We start from the raw sequence: 24474 nt of genomic DNA, 5'->3' as shown, positions 1-24474 counted from the left end.
GCTGTATCCTCCTCGGCATCGAAATAGCAGTTGGCAAGCAAGACGTAGAGCTGCTTTCTGCTCGTTCTGTTCAGTGTGTGGCGGGGTTAGGTCCCCATGGGCTGCCTGCACCGTGGGGGCACCTCTCCTGTAAGTAGGGAACGAAACACAGCAGGAGAGGGTCAGAGAGGAGCAGTGGATGGAAACTACTTGATGAAGCAGTGGTTAGTAGCGTTACAGAGAAAAGAGACAACTTTATTCTAAGAAATTGTTCTAAGGAGGCGGGGCTTTTTCTTGACTGAATAAAGAGCTTCTTGACAATGCTCATTAAACATTTTTGAGCTGGAGAATAGATGCTTTGGACTTAATGTCATAACGAAGGTGCCTGAGATACCTTTATTTGCTAATAAGGGACGGGTGATCTGTCCTGCAGATTTTCCTTGCAGAAACTGCATTGTGGACCTCTGACAGAGAAAGTACTTTTATGGATAATAAAAATAGAATAATAATTATTAGAAACACATTAAGCACAGAGATCATAAAAGTGAGTGCATCCCAGTTGTTACGTTTTTAGTGGTCAAGGATAAGCCTGTTGAGAATTTCATTGACTCATGTCTGAATTATAATTCTTGGTACTAATGTAATTAAAAAGCTTTCATGTTATAAAACAGAGGATGATCCTATTATTGCTTACACAAAAACAGGACAGTGTATTTGAGTCTACTTTAAATGATTTAAAGAAATAATTATAAATTTATGTCCCAAAGGATAGATGTTTCATCATGGTTCTATTTGGTGTTAGCATTTTCCAGAAGGTTGAAATGTATCTCCTCCTGCTAGCAGACAGTTGTAGAGGCCTTGTTGTTGGCATCCCAAATATATTAGGGTGAGGATTATATCACTGGTGACATTTCCAGGGTCAAAGAATTGAGAGTGGAGGTGATTTTTCTTTTTAAAGATTTTATTTATTTGAGAGAGAGAGAGCATGTATGAGCAGGAAGGGAAGAGCAGAGGGAGAGGGAGAAGCAGACTCCCCACTGAGCAGGGAGCCCGATGCAGGACTTGATCCCAGGACCCTGGGATCATGACCTAAGCCAAAGGCATACATCATACAGGGGACTAAGCTCTCTGGGACTCTCTTCTTCTAGATCCAACTTTGAGAAAATCAGAATACAGGTGAACCCAGGAAAGCAAGGAAAGAGAAAATCCCTATAGGTGTGGCCTCTGACCCTTTACATATAGCCTGGGCACTGTTCTTTGTTTTAGATTACTTCCCCCCCAACCCCAGTTTTATTGAGATACACTTGACATATAACATTGCATTAGTTTTAGGAGTACAATGTAATGATTTGATACAGGTGTATGTTGTGAAATAATCACCCTGGTAAGTTTAGTTACCATCCATCACCTCACTTAGTTACAAATTTTTTTACTCCTGATGAGAACTTTTAAGATCTACTTTTAATATACAATACTGTATTAACTATAGTCATCATGCAGTAATTAGATCTGCAGGAATTATAAACTTCTGATTGTATGATTGGATGATAAATAAGTTCCTGGAACAGGTGTTTTTCTCAGCCCCCGAGTTTTGCACTCTGTGGGTTACAACTCTTGGTCTTTACCAAGAGGAGAGATACTAATTTCATAACTCTGTATTGGAGACAGATAACTAGCATTCTTAGATTTTAGTTGATAACTTGTAGAACACAAAAAGAAGGCTCTGGCTAGATTTTTATGCCCACAAGAAGGAAATCCTCACTCTGGAACTTGGTGCTTTCCTCTCCCTAAAACCACTCATCCTCATATCCTACTTTACACCCCATAAGTCAGCGAGCTGAGCGTGAGCCTCCAGGAACGAGGCTGCTAACCGGCTGTTTCTGGGGAGGGCATCCTGTGGGGCGGCACATTGTCACTCTTCTTTAGGGATCTGAAACCATTAGCTGTGCTTGCTCACAACAAAAGGAGTTTCTTCCACTCTTCATCTTGGATATTCATTTATTTTTTCACATTTTTTGTTCCCTCATTTGTCAGGAGCACCTCTTTGTATCAGGCACTGGGCTTCACTCTGATAAAACAAGGATGAAGGGCAGGTCCCTGCTTTCCTGGTGTTGCAAGTCAGAAACTGGCATTGGAAATCACTGAACGTGAGCCTTGCCTGATGCCCACATCTTCCCGGACACCCCAACTACCTCACCCTCCTCAGCCTCTAATTAAATATTTAGCCAGTGCCCATTTGAGGCAGGTTGCTACTTTCAGATTTTGAGGGGGTAAAAAACCCCTTTGATTGTTTCCCCACCATGGTTTTCTGTTCTGAGCAGCTGCTCTGAAGACAGTGTTGGTATAAATGGACTCATCTTCTGCCCTAAAGTCTGAGGAGATTAGAGCTTTAGTTTGATGATGAAATTTGCCCTGTTCCTTCTGTGACATCCTCTTAGGTTTTAAGAATTGCTTCTGGCTTTGCAGCTTATCCTTCTGAGTTGTGGAGTGTTAGGTGGATTCAGAATGAAAGTCCTGTGTTAGGGGTAAGTTAGTACAACTTCCCCAAACTGAAGGGACACACCAGTGGGCTCTGGGTGTGTGACTAATGTCTTCATGGCAGGCAAGAGTTGGGGGGGGGTTCTTCATGGTATTAGTGGAGATCTCCTGGTCCTTCTGTCCAAAAATAGCTCCCTGCTGGTGCTCCTGGTGCTTTCTCTTCAGAGCTTGGCCCCATTTTCTGCCTGCCGAGTTATAGACTTGCTGGAGGATTTGTCCCCTGGGTGGGGTGTTTGTGGTTTTAGTTACAAAACAGTGTGGCTTCACCTCGCCCAGTGGTTTTTGACTTTTTGGTCTCATGGTTCCTTTATAGTCTTAGGAAATACTGAGGACCCCAAAGAGCTTTGGTTTGCTGGGTTATATCTATTGATATTTATCACATTGAATTAAAACTGAGGAATTTAAAAATATTATTTCATTTAATTAGTAAATCCATCTTTGCATTGTAACATAAATTAACACCTTTTAAGTAAAAAGTATATTTTTCTTTTTTTAAAAAAAGATTTTATTATTTGTGAGAGAGAGAGCACACAGGCGGGGGGAGGGGCAGAAAGAGAAGGAGAAACAGACTCCCCACCGAGCGGGGAACCTGATGCGGGACTCAATCCCAGGACCCTGAGATCATGACCTGAGCTGAAGGCAGATGCTTAACCAACTGAGCCACCCATGCACCCCAAAAAGTAATTACATTTTTCAAAGCAGAAAGAATTTAGTGGGAAAAGAAGCACTGTTTTCATTTTAACAAATCTCTGTAATATCTGGCTTAAAGGAAGACGGCTGGATTTTTACATTTGCTTTTACATGCAGTCTGTTACAATGTGTTGTTTTGATTGAAGTGTACAAAGAAAATTTAGCCTCAACAGATAGTTGGTTAGAAAATGGAGGAGTGTTTTAATAGCTGATAATTTTGGATATTTTTCTTGTAATACTTTAAAATTTGATAAATGGCAAATTCTTAAAGGTTAATTGAATGTGAGAATTTGAAACCATATCAATGAACTCCTGTACTGTTAGCCATTCATTGATATGTCTTACATTTTGGATCTTCTACCCCTAAATAGGTTTTTATAACTTCACACATTGGTCATTTGGAAAATACTGGAGTTATACAGAGCTCTCCAAAGTTGACACATTTCATTATATGTTAACAAAAAAAAAATCACATGGGTGGTTAATTTTACCACCCAGTCTCACCAGGAAAGTCTTGAAGTATTGGGAATTAATTGGTCAAGTTCATAATGGAAGATAAAAATTTCCCAAAATTCTAATTTTTCCTGAAAAGTTCAAATTTTATCCCTGGTAACACAAACTAATGGTTGTTTTACTTGATATGACAGGGTCACTTCATTCATTTGAGAGAAAATATTTGCTGAATAGCCAAGTCTGAATAACTCTAGTTTGTCAGTCACTGTTTTGAGGAAAAAAGGTGTTCCGTGAAAAGTGAGCTAGTGCACGACTCAAACAACTGTGCTCTGTGTTTCCTTGAGGTCAGCTCCTGACCTTGGGGGGTGCAGTGGGAGTGCTTTATGCATACCTCCCATTTTGTTACAGAGCACGTCAAAAAGTTGTACACTCAAGGGTTAAAGTTTCATAAAATTTTAAATTTTTATGTCTTCATCAAGGACATTCTAAGTGAAACTAGCATTTTTTGCCCTAGCAAATGCCTGATGACAGTGAAGAGGCATTGATTGCTGCCACAAAGTCTCTGCTTTGATTTGTGTGAAGGCAGGAGCAGTTTTTCTCACCTTTGCTTTGCATCTTTAGTACCAATTTCAATAGAGTGAAAAAGACACATCACATTTTAATATTATTATAAGATAGTTTTGGCCTCGTGGACCCCCTGAAAGGGCCTCAGGCCCCTCCCCTCAGATGTCCAGGAAGCCCTGCCATGGTCCAGGTTTGGCGTTGAACCTTTCTCTTCGGACTCTCTTTACTTTCTGCACCTTTAACCTATTTTTCTGACCACCTCCAGGTTGGTTTTGAAAGGTCAGCTTTTCTGTCCGTGACCTTGAAAACCACTTTGTAACTTTTGTCTCTCCTCTGGGGTGATTGTCTGAATGTCTTCTTTGTAACAGCTCTAGGTCACTTTGCTGAAGGCCAATTTGACAAGTCCTCATTTTTGTCTGCCTCTTGACCCTCACCCCCAGAGTCTCAGACCAGTTCCACCCATACCCATGCCTACCTTGAGATCAGCAGCCCGGTGCACACAGGGGTCCCCGAGGCAGAGTCCCTTCCCTTGCCTCTTTGTCCATTCTTTCTTCCCTGTCAGCCTCTGCAAAGAGCCAAATCAAAAACAAACGGAGCATTTCCTAATCCCGTTAAAAAGATTAATGAAAGCAGGCCAATGACAATCACAGAAATCTAAAGTGGTTAAAACCAACCTTTCTATTAAACATTGTTGCAAGCTCTTCAGGTAGTAACAATAACAAGAAAATGGAGCAGATTGCTTTTCAGAACATCAATCAGCCTGCTTTCCTGGGAGAAGAGGCAAGAATTTACCCCAGGATCTTGCTGTAGGAAGGACAGCGCTGGTGTGGGGAGGAAGTCGGATTATAGGCAGCAGGGAAGAGCTTGGGTAAGCAGTGTGCCTTGCCTTTTTGGTAAACTTGGCACCGAAGGGAAGGAGAGAGTGGATGGTGCTCTAAGTGGGAAATTGAATCAAAGGAAGAGTGTTTGCTTCTAGGGTAAGGATGCATCGCATTGACGTATTGACATCGGCCAGAACTAGGCAGTTAGAAGATGAGGCAGGGCGGTCCGTGGGGCATAACTAATGGATGAAGATCCTGGAGGGGATAGAATCAGGAGAGATACAGGAGGGCTTCAGAGAAGGAGAGGAAAGTGTCCTTCTCTGAGGCAAGTGACGTCAGGCACAGGGGGTGATAGAATTTTTAAAACAATTTTTTTTTAATTGAGATGAAATTCCTAAGATACAGAAGTAACCATTGTAAGGTCAACAATTCAGGGGGGCATTTAGTCCACTTACAATGATGTGTAATTAGCACCTGTGAAAGGTGGAATGAGATGGTCACGTATGTCCAGGGGTTTAAAATGGAGCCAGGAAGCCATTAAGGAGGTGGGCCTTGTGCACATCCTCACTGTCCTCAGCGGTGGAAGCAGGAGCTTTTGAGCTGGGCCACACCGCAAATATTCCAGGGACTCAGCCTGCACGCCTGAACCCTGCTACAGTAAGAGATTTTGCTTAGCGATAACCTTAGAGACCACTTATACTCTGTTTAGATGAGTTTTCTGCCAACATCAATCAAAATTCTTTGTAAACTACATAGACGGACATTCCCTTTTGTCTTTAAAACCCCTTGACTTTTGTTCCCTGGGTGGGGGGCGGGGGGTGGGGGTGTACAATTTGGATTGCTACCAGAAATCTGTACTCTCCAAATTGCAATTCTGAGACCCCAAATAAATGCTTTTGTTTTATTTTAGCTCTGCCTCTTTTCTTGGTTGATAACACCTTTATCTAGTTTCAGGGCATTTCGTCACCCCAAAAGGAAATGTGTCCCGGTGTGGCAGTCACTCCCCACTCCTGCCTCCAGCCCCTGGTGACAACCGGTCTGCCTCTCTCTCTAGGGACTTAACCTATTCTCGCTATTTCATATAAACGGAATCCTACAGTCTGTGACCTTTGAGGACGGGCTTCCTTCGCTCCACATAGCATCTTCCAATTCATCCGTGTTATTCCCAGTGTCTGTACTTCCTTCCTTTCATGGTTGAATAACATTCCATTGTATGGCCATGCCAGAATTTGTTTATCTGTTTACTATTGATGGACATTCAGTTTGTTTTTGGCTATTGTGATAGTGCAGCTAAGAACACGCGTGCACGAGTATTTGAGTCTCTGTTTTCAGTTTTTCTGAGTGTCTACGTAAGGAATGGAGTCTCCGGGTCATATGGGAATTCTGTTCAGGGCAGAATCAGGTCTGAGTTACCCGCTCAATCCCGGGGTATCGTTTGCCAGCCTTGTTTATTTCCAGGGAATGTAAGGTAAATGGGTTTAGAAGAGATGGTCCCCTGATACTGCCTTGACTGCCAATTGGCCAGGAAGCTACCACCTCCAGGACAAAGGGGCAGGTCAGGCATCACCCCAACACCTGTCAGACCATCATGAACCATCATGTGGGTTTCTTCCTGCAGACTGTCTTTTCCTGGTCCTCTAAGAATAACCCCAGGAAAACTGGGCCAAACCTGCCTGTCTATTACTCATCAGCAACAGTGAACTCACTCTGTACTCAACTTCCTTTCCTGTAATGGGCACTGGAGGCTCAGATCAGCATTTAATGGAGCTGCCAACATTAGTCTTTCCCACGTTCACAGCGGTGGAGAATTTCTAGTTTAGTAATTCTGAAGCTAAATAGGATATTTCCGAGTCAATAAGGAGCGGAGGAGAAAGAGGGGAAGAAGGGAAGGAGCAGGCTCTCCCTGGAATCCAGCAGGTGCTCAGTAATGGACATACAGAGGGACGTTACTGCAGGCCTCCAGGGGCCATCGTCGTGAAGGCAAGGACCCTCCTCTATACGACTGTACATGGTTTCCACATGATTCTGGGCAGAAAATTCAAGCTGTGTCTTAACCTTAGATAGAGGTGACTCTATGATATATGCAGGGAGATCTCATTTAGGGCTTAAGTGTGGCGGGAAGGGCACAGAGGATGCTGGTGTGACAGGCTTCTGGGATGTGCAGAGGCCCTAGCAAAAGTAGAATGTTCCAGAGTTTTCCAGAATAGAAAGGTCATTAATTATGTAGGACACCAGAACCGTCATTTATACATCTTATTTTTGCAGTCACAAGATTTTGGCAGGAAACGGTGGGAAAATGAAGCACGTGAAAACAGGAAATGCTGAGCAGCTTATAGAGTACCATTTATACATTCCATAAATAATGATGCATGTGTGTTTAGCTCTATATCTGTAGAAAAACTTAAAAATTTTTGCTTTTTCTCTCTTCATTGTAATTCAATAACTACTTTCCTAACTTCACTAGAATGATTTTGGTTTTTCTTTCCTACTAGCTTTTTTTTTTTTTTTCATTTCTTTACATGCTTTCTTCATCACATTTTACCTATGTCCTTTTTCTTTGTCATTATCTGGTCTTGGTTTAATCTGGTATATATTTAAGAGCTGGTAAGCAAAGTAGCATAGGTAATCACCATCCAATGGTGTCAGTGACAGAGAGTCGAATGAAGTCGTATAAATCAAGCAAATTAACACAGGGGACATTAAAGTTCAGTAGAAACTGAAATATGGAAAGAACGACTTATATGTCATGAAAATACCCCGTTGAAGTGATGATGCAGCCACGTGCTGAGGAAGTCTGTAGGTGTCTGGAACGGAAAGAGAGCCTTCAGCAAGATGAATGGCAAAGGTCGTGGTTGGCTTGAACTTGGATTGGGTTAAGGGCGAGGCTGCCCCACTGGCCAAGGTCACAGACTGTGGGAACTCGTCCTGGAATCCGATCACTTCTCTCCAAGCTTGAATTATTTTCACTGATTTTTTTCAACCAAAGCTTGCTGCTCTACTTTGGGGGTTTCTTTACACATGGGAAATTTAGGGGGATTAAAAAAAGGTATTATGTTGTGATACGTAAAATCAGAAATAGCTGCCAGATTAAATGACTTTTGCCTACAGGGCTCTTTCAGGTTGCTAAAATAAATACAAATGGAATAAGAATGGGCTTCCATGTTTAGATTAGTGTAATATTGCACTTCCGTTTTCTACCGAAAGAACAATTCATTTTGCACTTTAATCAAATATACTCCATTAAATGCAGCTTGGTTGAAATTCACAGGATGGAGACATCAGTTGCATTGCTGAATCCTGGTAGAAAGGATCTTCCACTGACCACAGCCCTGGGACGTGGACATTTTCTTCACCCAAATTTTTGGATGCGGATATAGAGACTCTCGGGAATTAACTTACAGTTTTCAGTAAGGGCTGAAATTTCAAAATGTTATAGTACTTCCAAAGACACTCATATTCAGCTGCATTTCGATCAGTAGGGAGCATCTGAAGGCATCGTTTTTGTCATCTAGCTGGAGAGCAAATTCAAGGTGACAGCAAATACCCATGTGTTTGAGGAGAGCAGTCCCTGTACTTGGTCCAAACAAGGTCAGTGTGGACTTCCACATTGGTCCAGACCAGGCTGATGAAGTATGAGCCTTCGTGGCTCTGTGGCAGCCGGGGACATGGAGGCGGATCAGAGGTCAAGGTCCGACTCTGGCACTTACTGAAACAGAGTTGCTTAATTCCCCAGAGCCTTATAATCACAGTAATGTGCAATTAGCACCCGTGAAAGCCAGGGGTTTTAACAGGGAGCTGGGAGGCCATTAAGGAGATGGACCTTATCCCAACGATGGGAATGATGACAGTGTTCATGTCACCAAGCCACAGACAGTGGCCATGTCACTGAGCCGAGGCACGTGCAAGACTGGGGCTTAGCCCAGGTTCCAGATAGGTGCTGGCAAACATCCTAGTGGAATCTGACATGAGATCATTTGTGTGGAAGTGTTTTGTAAAGTCCTTTACAAATAAAAGATGGCATCTATGGTCCCCCGCCAATAAAAATGGCATTGTACCTCCATCACCAGCCTCCTTCCTGTGGTCCTTGTTGCACTTGGCCCTCCAACCCTGTTATCCTTGGAAGTTTCTGCCTCCACTCATCCTCTTTTGAACTACCCAGGAACACTTCTGGCCTGCACGGCTGACTTTAATTGACTGTAGTGGAAATTGTTTGGGGCCAGACTCATGTTTAATTTCCCTCTCAAAGTTCCAATTTTAAAGGATAATTGTTGGGAGAAAGTGGATGCTAGAATTTCTGAATCCAAGTCACGAGCGTGTCCTCTATACACTAGCATTTTTTTTTTTTGGTTTTGTTTTGTTTTTAAGACCTGTGCTATGACAAGAGTTGGTGCGTTGGCCACAGATAAATGGGCAGTTGGTTGTTTGCCTTACTTCTTACCCGTCGTTCTGAAGTGCGGCTTAGCTACGTGTATTTTTAATTTTGCAGTTAAAAAAATAAAATTGTTGACAAATATCACTTTTAGCCAGAAATACTCATGAATATGTACTTGTTCTCCAAAGAGAACCTTGTTAAAGGGTCTTCTAAAAAATAAGAAAAACCATGGTTATCAGCCAGTGTTAGTGAGAAGAGATAAATTTATTTTTAAATTTTTATTAGGAAGGTCTTTACTTCTGAACCGAAAATTCTTGATTTTTTAAAAAATGCTTTAAAAAAAATAAAAGAAACTTGACATTGGTTCACTGTAGTTGCCCATGCTGTTGGATGGAAGGCAGTGGGCTGTGGGGGGGGCGGTTGCTGCGCTGGTGTAAGATTCAAGGATGTCCAGGAAGGTCCTTTCATCCTCAATTTTCTTGACACACCAGCCTGGAGGGATGCTTGGAAACCTGTTATTTGAGCTTAATTCCTGTGTAATAAAGGACTGATTTCCTATTTAAATGCAAATGTCCCTAAAATGGTATCACACTAAGGTTTTCTCTGTCATTAAAACGGGAGTAACTTAGTTTTCTAAGGGGTTGGTTTTAGTAGGAGAGAGAATCATAGATCATTCTAGGTGTTGGATATGAGAACAGGAGCTGGGTTTGGGGAGGTGAGATTTGTTAGCAAATCTGAGCCCTGTTGTTTGGTTTTCATTTTTCCCTAGTTTAGAAACAGGGGAGGCTGGTGTCATTTGAGCCAATCGTCTGAGACAGATGTTATGCTAAATACACAAAACTACTTTTGTTTTAGGGGAGCCTGAGAAGCTCTAGAAGCACTCATCTGTTGACATAAATGACTTGGAGCCCTATTCCATAGCAAAAGCCCATTTATGCATCCCTCAGAGAAGACAGGAATTTGGGCCAGCTAATAGAGTTTTTTTTTTTTTTTTTCCCTTTCCAACATGAGCATCTAAAAATTATAATTAGGAAACAGTGTTGAAGATTGATTCCCACACAGGACTGTCGTGTTTGGCAGCCACATGATAAGGTGTATTGGCAGTATGCACATGAAAGAGGAAGAGAACTTAATGGGGTTTTTTTTAAGATTTTATTTATTTATTAGAGAGAGAGAGAGAGATCACAAGCAGGAGGTAGGGGTAGAGGGAGAAGCAGACTCCCCACTGAGCAGGGAGCCAGATGCGGGACTCGATCCCAGAACCCTGGGATTGTGACCTGACCTGAAGGTAGATGCTTAACCGACTGAGCCACCCAGGTGCCCAAGAACTTAATGTTTTTTTCCAGCACTTATATGGATCTATGCTTAGCCCAAGGGCTTCCAGAGCCCACAGTCCTCTGACATGCACATTTCATCACCCTATCCCATCATTGGGGATACTGAGGCTCTGGGGAATTAAGTACGACTTTTTTTTTTTTTTTTTCCCCGAAGAAAGAACCTGAATCCGGTATCTTATTCTAAGAGTCATACGTGCATTAGAAAAGAAACTACCAGTGTCAAAATGGTTAAAATCTGATACATTGACCAAAAAATTTGAAAGGAAGATATGAGCAGTGTTCATGTTCCTATATTCAAAACCTGTATGCAGACTTTTCTTTCTTACTCGAACTTGGAGGATTAAACTATACCATAGAAGAGATCGTTTCATGTGAATATTATAGATTAATAAAAATAGTTTGAAGGCAAGCAAGATTCGTCATGCCTGTGAACTTAAGTAATTCTTTTGCCACCCTAAGTTAGATATTTTGTTGAGCTTTTCCTGGAAATTATTAGAATGATTCTTTTCTAATTATCTTGGAGAAACACATTTATTAGATATAACCTGCCTTTTGTTCAGTATTAAAATGATGAAAGCAGCAAATGTTTAATGAGATAAGATTTAATTAAAATGAATGCTAGGGCCTTCCCACCTTTGCTGGTTTTACTTCAATGTGTGTCCATGTAAATTCAATAAAGTAAGAAATGCATTCATTAGATCAGGAACTCTGAATAAAATCTTTGACAATAAAATGAAAAGATAGTTTTTTTTTTTCCTCTCCGAATACTGAGGAAATGTTTTTAGTCAAATTCTATGGTCTCAGAGATTATATAATTAAGACAAAACTTTTAGAGTTTAGGTTATGATACCTATTATTTTACCTATGATACATTCTTATTTCAATAGGAGAGCAAGGGGCTGATAAATTGCTTTTACCTTCCATAAGGAAGGCTGAACTGATCCCTTAGATCAGCTCTTCTGTGTTTTGCTTCTTTGTTCCCCATTTCTCTCTTGGATTGGATTTGAGCCTATCTACAAAAGTACATAAACTACACAACAACCTATAGAAGAGGAAGACAGATGGGAAGACAGAGGCAAAGAAGAATTATAGGTCCGATGGGAAAATAAAGCCGGGTTAGATGTACATGTACACAGGGAGACCCTCAGATGCTAAAGATTGGAAGTGGGGCACACACACTTTGGTTAGCCATGGCCCATGAATGTAATCGACCACCTATGTGAGGAGTTCAAAGGGCATGAGGAGAAACAGGGAAACAGGGAAGGGGAAGGAGAGAAGAAAGGAGGACCACACACCCGAGTGTGTCTGGCAGGACACCTGTCATTAAGGTGGACATCACACAGTAGGTGGACTGTCTCCCCATCTCCAGATTTTGGGTATCAAATGGTGACAAGGGTCTTGAGTCCTCAATGGCTCATCCCTAAAAAGACAAAAGCTGCCACTCCAGGACCGACCTAAGGAGAGACCCAGAGCAACCAGAGTGTTTGAAACAGGGCAGGGAGCCGGGGGTTCTCTCTAAGGGAGTGGGTTTTGTACTTTTAATGTGGGCCAGGTGCAGGCAGCTCCTGTGTGGTCTCCCCATCTATCTGAGCACCATGGTTTACTTGTAATGTAGTTTCTTTTAATAGAGGGCAGATCCTAGAATCAGATTACCTGGGCTCAGATTTCAACTCTTCAGCTTATTAGCCAGCAGACCTTGGTCAGTTGACTCATCCTCTCTGTGCCTCAGTTTCCTCAAGTATAACCCTGGGATAACAATAAACAATGAGGATAACTGCATTTTGTAAAGCCCTTCTAACAGCATGTATTGAGTGCTCAATAAAGGTATATGATGAAGATGATAGTGATAATGACCGTGACACAGATCTATTTCTCTAACTAGCTTGTCAATTCCTGGAGCACATGAACTATGCCTTAAATGTCTCTGTATGTGCATTTCCAAACTCTCCAGGTGGCTATTGTTCAATGAGTATTTTGTATCCTGTAGGATAATGACTTCGGTACGTAAGCATCAAATATTTGTGAAGGACTAAAAGCAGCATTTGAGGAAGATTGCTCTGAAAATGGTTGGAGGAATAAGCCAGAGAGGGTGCATGTCTGTTCTGGGCTGAATTGTATCCCTGCAAAACTCACATGTTGAAGTCCTCAACCCTAGTACCTGAGAATATGACTGTATTGGGAGATTGGGCCTTTAAAGAGACAATCAAGGGGCACCTGGGTAGCTCAGCTGGTTAAGCAACCGACTCTTGATTTTGGCTCAGGTCGTGATATCAGGGTTATGAGATCGAGCGCCGCATTGGGCTCTGTGCTCAGTGCAGAGTCTGCTTGAGATTCTCTCTCTCTGCCCCTCCCCCCGTGCTGTCGCGCTCTCTCTCTAAGTAAACAAACAAACAAACAGACAAATTCTAAAAAAAAAAAAGACAATCAAGGTGAGACAAAGTCATATGGGTCATATGGGTGGGGCCCTCATCCAATATGATTGGCATCCTTACAAGAAGAAGAGAGTAGGACACAGACATTCACAAAGGAAGATGTTTGTGGAGACACAGGGAGGAGGTAGCCATCTATGAGCCAGGGAGAGAAGCCTCCAAAGAAACCAACCCTGCTGACACCTGAGTTTTGATTTTCCCCGTTTTTAGAAGTGTGAGATAGTAGATTTCTTTTTTTTTTTTTTAAAGATTTTATTTATTTATTTGAGACAGAGAGAATGAGAGAGAGCACATGAGAGGGGGGAGGGTCGGAGGGAGAAGCAGACTCCCTGCAGAGCAGGGAGCCCAATGCGGGACTCGATCCAGGGACTCCAGGATCATGACCTGAGCCGAAGGCAGTCGCCCAACCAACTGAGCCACCCAGGCGCCCGAGATAGTAGATTTCTGTTGTTTGAGCCACCCAGTCTATGGTCCTCTGTTTTGGCAGCCCTAGCACATGGACGCAGTGAGAGTGGGAAGGAAACCCATGAGGCGGTTGTTAGCACCCCAGGGAGGCATGCAGTCACTTGCAGGAGGGGAGGGCTAGGGGGGATTTGTGGCTTCCATGGGACTGAAACCGAGGTGCATCAGATCTAAGATTTCAAGAGGCCTTTGGAAGCCATCTCCCTTCAAATTCTCACTCAGTGCATAAATGCTTCTATCATCCCCCTTCTCAGGATGGTGTTTGAACTGCACTGTTCATACTTTGTGACTCAATTGCTTGCATTTCTGAATATCTTAATTTGTAAGAGATGTCTTTGCAATGAGACTAAATCCGCCTCCCACTGCTTCTGACTAGCTGTGTGACCTTGAGCAAGTTACTTAAAGTCTCTGAACTGTTTCCTCATTGGTGAAATAGAAAAATCATTCTGATCTTGCAAGACTGTTGCAAGGATTAAGTGGATCTTCAGAATGGTGCTTGGCATATGGTGGGGCCTTTTTTCAATAAATGATGGTTGGGTACCCTGCCCTGTCCCCATCGGTTTCCCATCTTTAGAAGAAGTTACCACTGGTTTATCATCTTTGCTTTACACTTAAAAATGTAACTCAAGGAACGCCTGGGTGGCTCAGTCGGTGAAGCATCTGCCTTCGGCTCAAGTCATGATCCCGGGTCCTGGGATCGAGCCCCGTGGGCTCCCTGCTGAGGTAGCTTCTCCCTCTTCTCCCCACTCGTGCTCTCTCTCTCTCAAATAAATAAATAAAATCTTTAAAAAAATGTAACTCAAAGTGGGTTTTCCATCTGAGGTAATTTGAAGAAGATGGTAGGAAAGATCTTTATTCTTCAGTGAGTCCTTCTCATTAATAATTTATACATCAAAGTGTCCATTTTATTAAAGCTTTTTCTTTACCATTTTCTTTTCATGTAGCAAAGGAAATAACTACAAGATTAAATGGAATTTTAAAATAAGAAATTAGAATGGTATGTCATTTACTGGTGGGATCAGGCTGGTTTTTTTTATAGGGAAATTCAATAAAAGATGAATTTTCAGTGACATTCATTTTTTTTTAAAGTCAAACTTTACTTTTGCTAATGGATTAGCACTTTTCATCAAATAAATACACAGATACTGGTGAACTGAAGATCCAGGCTGATTACATAGAAATCTTATGCCTAATTATGGCTGTGCTCAGCGTGCTGAGAACACAGAAGTTGCCAGGATATGGCTAGAAACTGCTTTTGAATGTCTCCATTCTGCCAATCCATATATCCACTTTGAGAGAGAAAGCCTTTTACAAAATTTCCTGAAAGACATTTACTTTCTTCCCCTTGAGTAATAAAGTAAACTTCAGTGTCTTTTGGAAGGAAAGAGCAAGGCTCATTTATTATTGTTCCTATTTTTCAGAATTTAACATTTAAGCCAAAGAAATGAATTCTAGGAATTCATGAATGTCAAGTTTTGAATTTCATATTTAGATGATCTGCATGTTCTCTAAGCTTACTTTTTTTTTATAAGCTGTTATATTTGCAATTAATGAATCCAAACAGAAGAGGGATAGTGTGTTTAAGGTTAATGGGGAGTAAGATTATAAGCCATAAGCAATGCGAACATGTTGTTTAAATTACATGTGTAGTGAATGACCCGGCTGACAGACAAGAATTTAAAAAATGTAATTCAGAGTGAGTTTTCCTTTGAGGTAATTTACTGTGTTCCCAGCAGGGGGCAAAACTTCGTCTCTCTGGGTGGGCTCCAGGGGTCCCTGTGTGGCCCGGGCCCAGGAAGAGGCATGTGTAGGGATTTTCACATCATAACAAGAATTCTCAGATAGTCTCTTAAATTTTATATCCAAATAATCATTTCTGTCTCTTGAAATACCAAATCTGGGATTTTAGTAAAAGGCTAACTTCTACCTGCCTAAAAGACCATGCTAGATTGGTCTTCTGGCCCATTCGTTATAGCTCACCTGTGCTGAATCAAATGAAAATGTACAAACTGAGGGTTCTAGAGGGGAGGGGGTGGGGGGATGGGTTAGCCTGGTGATGGGTATTAAAGAGGGCACGTTCTGCATGGAGCACTGGGTGTTATATGCAAACAATGAATCGTGGAACACTACATCAAAAACTAATGATGTAATGTATGGTGATTAACATAACATAATAAAAAAAAGAACTCATCTAAAAAAAAAAAAAAGAAAATGTGTGCTCTGATGACTCCTTTTTATCTAGGTTTTAGTGTCTGTCAGTGTTACAGGATTTTTGTCCCCTTAGTGCCTGTGGTTCTTGGTCATGCTGCTTCGAAGAATGAAGAGTATACCAGACGAAGAGTGGGGTCAGCAAAGTAAAGTCTGAAGTCTAGCAAGAGTATAAAGCTCCTGGAGAGAGAGGGAGCCCTGAGTGGGTTGCCCCTGGAGTTTCTAAGTTTAGGGGGTTTTATGAGCAGAACTATCTTCAGCAATCAGGGTGTGCTGAATCGGGCCAATCAGGGCTTTGGGCATGTATCTGTCTACCTCTTAGGTTAATGTCTCTGTGCTGATGATCGTTTTTGGCTGACATCTGGGGGCTTGGGTTTTAATTGCCCCTTTCCCGTGATATTGACAAATGCTTTGTGGTTAATTGTCTTGTTTTATTTTTTATTTTTTAAAGATTTTATTTATTTATTTGACAGAGAGAGACATGGTGAGAGAGGGAACACAAGCAGGGGGAGTGGGAGAGGGAGAAGCAAGCCTCCTGCTGAGCAGGGAGCCCAATGTGGGATGGATCCCAGGACCCTGGGATCATGACCTGAGCCGAAGGCAGGCGCTTAACAACTGAGCTATGCAGGCGCCCCAAGTTGTCTTATTTTAGGACGTTTTGCAGAAGTCATTTCTGCAAAGGCTGCAAAGCAGAATGTCAGTGTGGTCCTGTCTAAGCTGCAAAACAAGATGTTAGTGCTGTTTTATCTTAGCTGCCCTGACTCCATATTTTCTTGTTGGGGACCCTGGCCCTGACTACCTACTCCTAACATCAGCTATGTGATTTCAGACCCAGACGACCACCCAGCCGGGTTCCTAGGAGCTGGAATAATAGGTCCTTGGCTGAAGTCCTTGCCAGGATGGGGCTTCTGTGGGCTCCCATCTCTACGGATTCAGGGTCAGTGCATTTTGGGGCGATGGGACAGCTCAGGCTGGAATCTGAGGGATCCTGCATTGTTACATGAGAGAGTGGGGACTCACTGCATTCTCTTTTGAAAGTCTGCTTAAGACAGTGTAAGCTCTCAGCAAAAAGGTCTGCAGAAAGCCCCTACTCAGGTAATCATCTTCATGAACATGCACTTGGAGCTCCCCTTAATTAAGTAAGAGCAGAAAGATGACAGAGCTTTCTATTGCTGGGAAACAAGACTCTATGTCTTGACCCTGCAGAACTAGAGAACTCTTTTAGAGAAGTCTTCTGAATATTTACCCATAGGCTCTGTAAGCAGGAATTGTTCTCCTCGCAGAGGCCTGGGCTGGGTGTGTCCTGCTCATGACCTCGGTGTGCTGGGGAAGCTGAGAGGCAACCAAACCTTCCCCTGGCACAGAGATGGCTGAGCTTCAAGAAGACTCTGCTGTTTAGAGGGAACTATGCTCAGTTACATGATTCTTGTTGCCCACCTGAGAAAGCAAGCAGTCAGTTCTGTTGGGCAAGCAGAGCTTTTCCTGGCACTTGGAGATGAAAGAAGTTTCTGGAGTGGGACTTTACACCGGGGGAGGCTCAGTGATGCGCTCACAAGGTTCTCTACAACATTGCTGCAGGAAAGGTGCTAAGCGGATCCCACAGGGAGGAGTTGGACCCACATGCGGAGTGTGAGTCTCATTTTCCGAAGTTTTCACTTTCCTTTCTTGGGACTTAGCCAGATGCTTAAAATAAAAGCCACATAATTTCATATTGTGGAAAATTTCAAGCACATATCGAAGTGAGAGTAATTTGGCAAACCACCGTGTCTATGTCACCTGTCTCCAACAATTACCGATTCATTAGCTAGAGTTTTGATCTTGCAGATGTTCATACATTGAACTACGAATAGCCCAGACGTTGTTTGGAAGCAGGCTGGCCCCTGGTGGAAATGGAAATTGGCCCGGAGAGTCCTTTAGCCAGGAGAGGCTCAGATAATCTTGCCATTTTCAGAGGTTTAGGGGCCCATTACTCACCTTCTGGCTTGGGAATTGCCCTCCAAATTCTGTTCCAGTATCCCCTTTAGTAAGAATGTGTGGATGAAGAATGTGTGAGTCACTATGAAGCTGTCTTAGCAAAACACAAGATCCTCAGAGATAGACAAGGAAGTAGGGGAAGAGGACCCCTTACCTTCACAGGACTCTCCTTGAAGGCTGCCTTCAAGCAGCCCCTTATGAAGTCAGCTTAATTCAATGAACAGTCGAGCATCTATTATGTATGAGTAACTGAAGTCCCAAACGTCAAGGACCTCCAGTCCTGGTGAAAAAACCGTCCAATCAAAGTTTTCAAGTCTGTTCATGAGTGATTAGGCACTTTATGTACAAGAGATACTTTCAACTCTCAGGAAGGATATTTTTACTCTATTTTGAAACCGTATTTGAATAAATTTGGTATTATTCTTAAGACTAAAAGAAATTAGAATCAATGAACCAAAAGGATAGTCAGTGATGCCGATAAGGAAGGCAGCCAGACCTTAAGAGCGGAGGTAGACAAACCACACGATCTGGAGCAAGAACCAAAATACCACAGTTGTTGGGGTTATTTTAGAGTCAGGGTGAAGGGCGCCCCCGCGTGCGTCTCTGGTACACAGACCAATGCAGTGACGATAGGACAATATTCAGCTATGCGTGGGAAAGGTTTGGAATCGATGATAAAGATTTAAGCCTTGACCTTATACTTGCTGGCTGGGACACCTTCCAAAATGTATCTGACCTCCCTGTTGAGTCTGTTCTCAATTCCTATAATGGATGGGATAACAGCCACCTGACAGATGTGGTGAAGATTAATGAGATAATTCAATGTCAGCAAGCTCTATAAACAATGAGATTCAGTGTCTAGTCAGCTGGGGGCTTTTATGTTCTTACTGATGTCACAGGGACACCAACAAGAGATAAATGTATTTTCTGTATACTTTGTTTAAGGGAGAGAGTAAGATAGAATGGATGAATTCTGACCCTGAAAGAGAGAAATAAAGCTCCTCAGAAAACGCGTCTCTGTGGGATGATTTGTTCGTGACGATTAGGCTTTACTGAGAAGTGACAGGTGCAGAGAATGAAACAGAAAAAGTGAGATGGGCCAGATTGTCAAGGGCCTTGTGTGCCATGCTGGGGAATTTGGACTTACTTATCACACATCTGACTCCATATTTCATAAAGTATTGAAATATTAAAAAGTACAAAAACGTAAGTCCCAGTCAGAGAAGACATAAATTAGAATGCAACATCCAAGTTAGGAAGAGGACACATAGAGGTCACAGAGCTCGAGATAGCTGTTAAAGCTGAACTTCCTGTAGACTCTGAGCATGTCGCAACCAAATCAAAAAGGAGGAAAAAAAAGGGCAGTCCCATGATCTGCATTGTTCATGAGGACAAGACGTCAGCTCTCATGACTAACAAAACTTTTACTGGCACTTAAATGAGTGACTTTTCTTGGGGAGGACTTTATAAAGGAGGCACAAAATAATGTGTGGCATAGAATGTTCTCTCCAGCATCCTAACGGTAAACACAATAGGAGGTTTAATGGGCTTGATTCTTATAGGGTCCCTCTCTTCCCCTTCCCGACTTTATTGTTCCCCATGGCATTTATCACCTCATTTACTACATTATTTACCTGTTCATTTTATTTATCATCAGCCAGCACTAGTTTATCATTTCTAAGAGCCAGTCTTGTTCATTCTTGTGTTTCTAGGTCCTAGAACAGTGCCTGGCACATAGTAGGTGCTCAGGCAATATTTGTCATATGGATGTCATACGAATGCAGGTGTGACTGAAACTTTTTAAACCTGCAGCTTTTCAAAGTGAGCTTCCCATCACCGAGAAAGTTCCATTAATGTACAAATGGAATATTGGACATCAAGCTGTTGGGGAAAATTGAGATTCTGCATTGGGTTTTAAGATTAATCTCTGAGGGTCACTTTTCATTTTCCTAAAAAAAATACTTTTACATGTAAATATACAATAATTTTGCAAGGAAATAGCTTTGCAAGGAAATAGCAAGGAAAATTAGTAGCTACTTTTAAGATTTATTTATTTATTTTAAAGAGAGAGAGAGAGAGAGCGCAAGCATTGGATGGGGGAAGAGGGGCAGAGCCAACTGTGTGCTGAGCGGGGAGCCTGATGTGGGGCTTGATCTCTAGACCCTGCGATCATGACCTAAGCCAAAACCAAGAGTCAGACACTCAACCAGCTGAGCCACCCAGGCACCCTGCCCCGCTAAGCTACTAATTTTAAGTAAGTCCATTTTGGCTTTTATGCTCGTTAATTGGACCTAGATTAGTGCGGCCATAGTGGGTTAAACTTCTTAAGGTTGGTATAACGTTTACAACTTTCAGTGATCACAGTTTTCCACAACAAAGATGCTAACAACAGGGGCACCTGTGTGGCTCAGTCGTTAAGCATCTGCCTTCGGCTCAGGTCATGATCCCAGGGTCCTGGGATCGAGCCCCGCATCGGACTCTCTGCTCGGCGGGAAGCCTGCTTCTCCCTCTCCCTCTCCCACTCTCCCTGCTTGCGTTCCCTCTCTTGCTGTGTCTCTCTCTGTCAAATAAATAAAATCTTAAAAAAAAAAAAGATGCTAACAAGATAGTTTCCTAGTAAATATTCATGGCTTCTTACAAATCAAGTCTTGAAGCTTAATATTAAAACAAACCTCTTAATATTGTAGGAAAGCTCATTGTTCTTAGAAAATAGACAGGAAGAAATCTAACTTTATGGACCATATGATACAGAATACATAAAAACTTAAGTAGATTTTATGGTCATGTGTATGTAAACACTTGTGAATCTTCCTTATCAATCAATCAAAGTTTAAGAATCAATTCCATGTGTTGCTTGGTCAAAAACAATTGTTTCAACAGTTTCTTAAAGTTTCTTTCAATGTTCTGGCTTAAAACAAAGCAAAACAAAATGTGTGGCTTCTGTTTTAGCTTTAGATTTAATAAAAGCTAACTTGAAGAGATTTGATTTGGTGTTTTTAATAATTTATTTCCACAAGCAACGTATTTTCCATGGAACATAACAGATGAATTATATGCAAAATGCATCCCCCAAATAGCCAAAGAAATTGATCTGCAATATGGAACTGCTGGATGCAAACCAAGTAAATTTCAGAGGACAACTGCCAAAAATAATGACACATAGTAATTTATTATGATGCTGAGGCCCATTTTGCCCACACAGTGTTTACATTTCAAAGGCAGTCACAGATCTGCAGATGCACAAAGGGCTTCAGACAGGTCCCTGCAAATATCAAAGGTGTACTCTGTTGCACATTGGGCAAGGATGAGATTTTCCTTAAAATACAGTTCTAGAGGAAGAGTTTCCTATTTAAAAAGCTGCCTTTCTAACAGCCTTGATGCGGCTTCTCCCAGCTTTGAACTACAAAGTCCTGCAAACACAAACAAAAGGAAAAAAACCACCTCACGTTATCCTGAAAAAGCACATAGGGAGTCAAGAATTGCTAGCAGGCAGAGCGAATTTCCATTTGCCAAAAAGACGTGTGAGAAAGGATGGAAAGAGAAGGCAGAAAATTTAACTCTTAAGGAGAAAAGCCATTGCTTTTATTCCACTTGTTCTGGTTTCTAAGAATGTGTTCTTAAACTTAAGAATTGATTATGCAGATTACAAGGATTTCTCCTGTTCCCTCAACAAAAACATACCTACACAAAACCTGGCAGTTTGGTCGAGCTAAATGTCACATTTGACGGGTCTCTTTTTTTTTTTTTTTTTAAAGATTTTATTTATTTATTTGAGAGAGAGAGAATGAGAGAGAGCAAGCACATGAGAGGGGGGAGAGTCAGAGGAAGAAGCAGACTCACTGCCAAGCAGGGAGCCCGATGCGGGACTCGATCCCGGGACTCCAGGATCATGACCTGAGCCGAAGGCAGTTGCTTAACCAACTGAGCCACCCAGGCGCCCCACATTTGACGGGTCTCTTGCTTGGTTGCTGAGGTCATGGGTCCATCCACTCCTGGTTTAGTCACTTTGGGGGCATCCTGTTAGAGTATAAGCTATGATCTCATTATGCAAGGGACAGTTTTTCTTAGAAAAGGGGTCTGGTGGGGATGGGGCAAGTTAGATGGAAAGCACTAGAAGTATGGCTACAAATAGAATGCGTCCATAATACAATTTTGCATAATGCCTCTGTGGGTGTTCTTCCAAGAATGCAAGGTTGAGTGAGGACTAGGGCATCTAAACATTCACATATTGCTAGGTCAAAGACAAAAAGAAATAGATTATTGTTTTTCAAGAAGCTAAAATGGCATTTGATAAAATTCAGTCCTCATTCCAGCTTTCTCCTTAGTGATAAATTCTACAGATCTCCCTTTGAAATCAAGCTTACTCTAGAAGAGCCAGCAAAGCAACCATGAGGGCTGGAGAAGGGTGGGGGGGGGATGTTATCATTATTTGCAATTGATATACAATTTTGGGGGATTTTGTTTTATCTGGAAAACCCAAGATAATCAAGTGTTTTAAGTATTAAGTTTTGTTTATGCCATTCTCCTTTGCTTCCTCCATACCCCCTCTTCACGAAGATCTGCAGTAACAACCTACATTGCTTCACACAGGGTTTGGGACCAGATTAGTGTTTTTTGTGTTTTTGTTGTTGTTGTTGTTGTTTGTTTTTAGATGGTCACCACCCTCAGACATTAAGGAGTGAAGAGAGCAGGAAGGCTCAGTTTTATTTGGATTTTACAACTATCTCAGGAATGAAGAAGCTTCCAACCAAATGCAGTGCTCTGGGACTGAGTTATGGTCTTTCACTAAGATTACAGGAATACCATAAGCCAAACAGGATGCTTACTAGAATTACACTCTTTTTATTTTCCCTTGCACTCAGTTCGTCTGCATAGCTGTACATTGACATTGAGGCTAATTTACAGGGGGATTCAGTAAATTCTCTCGATGCTCTGGAAGGTGGTCAGAGCAGGACATTGGACGAGTGCTATCTATGCTGCAGGATCTTAGTTGGTGTGACATCTCATTTAATGGCTGGAGCACAATATATCTGCTCTAGCAAAATGGTCATTTCCATGTCAGGCCAGCAAAACTTCATTTTTGTTTAAAACATAGTTGTCTTTTCCACTTTTTATTTTAGCAAAAAGGAAAGATGGCTGGGATAAATATCAATAAAGAAAGAATGAGAAAAATAAATGTTTGAAAATTAAAGTGTAAGGAAATACACACCATTTCTCTCAAAGCTATGATTTTAATCAGATCAAAATATAAATGATGTGATTCAAGCATTCGGTATTGGGAGCGGTGCTTTGGAACTTTGAGATTCACAGCCTGAGCATACATTTTAGAGGACTCGTGCAACACAGATGGTATGTTTGTGTTTTAGGCAACGTTTTCCTGTACCTGTGAGGATTCGTACGTGGGTACTTTCTGTGAAGAATTTGATGCCTGCCAGCGGAAGCCCTGTCAGAACAACGCCGGTTGTGTGGACGCAAATGAGAAGCAAGATGGGAGCAATTTCACCTGCGTCTGCCCTCCTGGTATGATTTGCATAGATTAGTTATCAAATATCTCTCTGTCGAAGATACACTTACTAAGTAAGGGTGGCTAGGTGATACATTGTTCAGCTTCAAGGCAAGGCAACTTTAAGATCTCATTTGATTCCCTCAGGCTGTGAGTCATAGGCCTGGGAATGGAAGAGGGAAATTCACACGGGGATGGATATCCTGTTGCTTGGCTGGCTTTCTGACATCAGGATGCTTCTGCCTTCGCGGTCCACCATTTTTGTTCTGGGGTAATGATATGCTTGGTCAAATAGAGGTCTGGACATTTCAGAAACAGTTCTGCAACTATGTGCCGAGTGTGGACTGGGACTGTACTGGGTGATTATGCTCAGTAACAAGAAAAATCCAGGATAATCTATGCAGGTTGCTAAGTAAAGCCACCTCATCTTTCCATTTATGTTAATTTCCTTTGGTTTGTGTATGTTCATTAGGCCAAGTTCTTGGTACACTGTTTTCCACAATGGGCGGGGGGTCTTCAATGTTCCTTGATCAGTGTGGGGGATTGGTGGGTATTACATGAGACTTTTGAATCCTCGGATCCCAATGGGCGACCAGTAGGAGAGTGCAAGCCAGTGCCCCCAAACTTCTGTGCTCTGCAGTCATCTTAGTTGACTTACTGTTTAGCCAACTCGATTGTTAACACTCAAGGAGAAGGAATGGCATTTACCAGTGAACATTCTGATACAGCTATTTTGATACAGCTTAAAAGTCAACACCAAGTTCCTCCTTTTTTACTATCAAATAGCATGCAAAATTGGCATCACCTTTCCTTTTCTCTCATCCTGTTGCCAACATCTGCCTCTGCGTGGGGATTCAGGATGAGGTAGGAGTTGGGGAAGGCCAGAGGGATGGAGTGAAGGGGCAGCTGGAGTAATGAAGTGCTCATTATAAGAAATAGGATCCAGTGGTGCAAAAGTTTATAGACAAAAGGTGAGAGTTCTTCACTCATCTCTCCCAACCCAAAGCATCAGTCACAGGGGCAGGTTAATAATCTGGTATATTCTTTCCAGACTGGTGTGTGTGTGTGTGTGTATGTGTGTGTGTGTTCTACGTGCAAGTGTGTGTATTTCTCTTGCACACCAGATGATTCAGTATTTTTCTAT

General features: G+C 42.1%; 1 protein-coding gene across 1 annotated transcript in view; it reads left to right on the top strand.

The window, feature by feature from the left end:
- DNER (delta/notch like EGF repeat containing) overlaps nucleotides 1-24474 on the top strand; it is a 299213-nt gene that overhangs the window by 170354 nt on the left and 104385 nt on the right. The window contains exon 6 of the mRNA XM_021682968.1: nucleotides 23194-23347. Coding sequence (XP_021538643.1) covers nucleotides 23194-23347 — 154 coding nt within the window. The remainder of the gene's footprint in view (nucleotides 1-23193; nucleotides 23348-24474) is intronic.

Source organism: Neomonachus schauinslandi, chromosome 3 (genome assembly GCF_002201575.2).
Source record: "Neomonachus schauinslandi chromosome 3, ASM220157v2, whole genome shotgun sequence".
In the NCBI taxonomy this organism is placed as follows: domain Eukaryota; kingdom Metazoa; phylum Chordata; class Mammalia; order Carnivora; family Phocidae; genus Neomonachus; species Neomonachus schauinslandi.
Note: the sequence above shows the minus strand (reverse complement) of the source record. Positions and strands in the feature narration are given on the sequence as shown.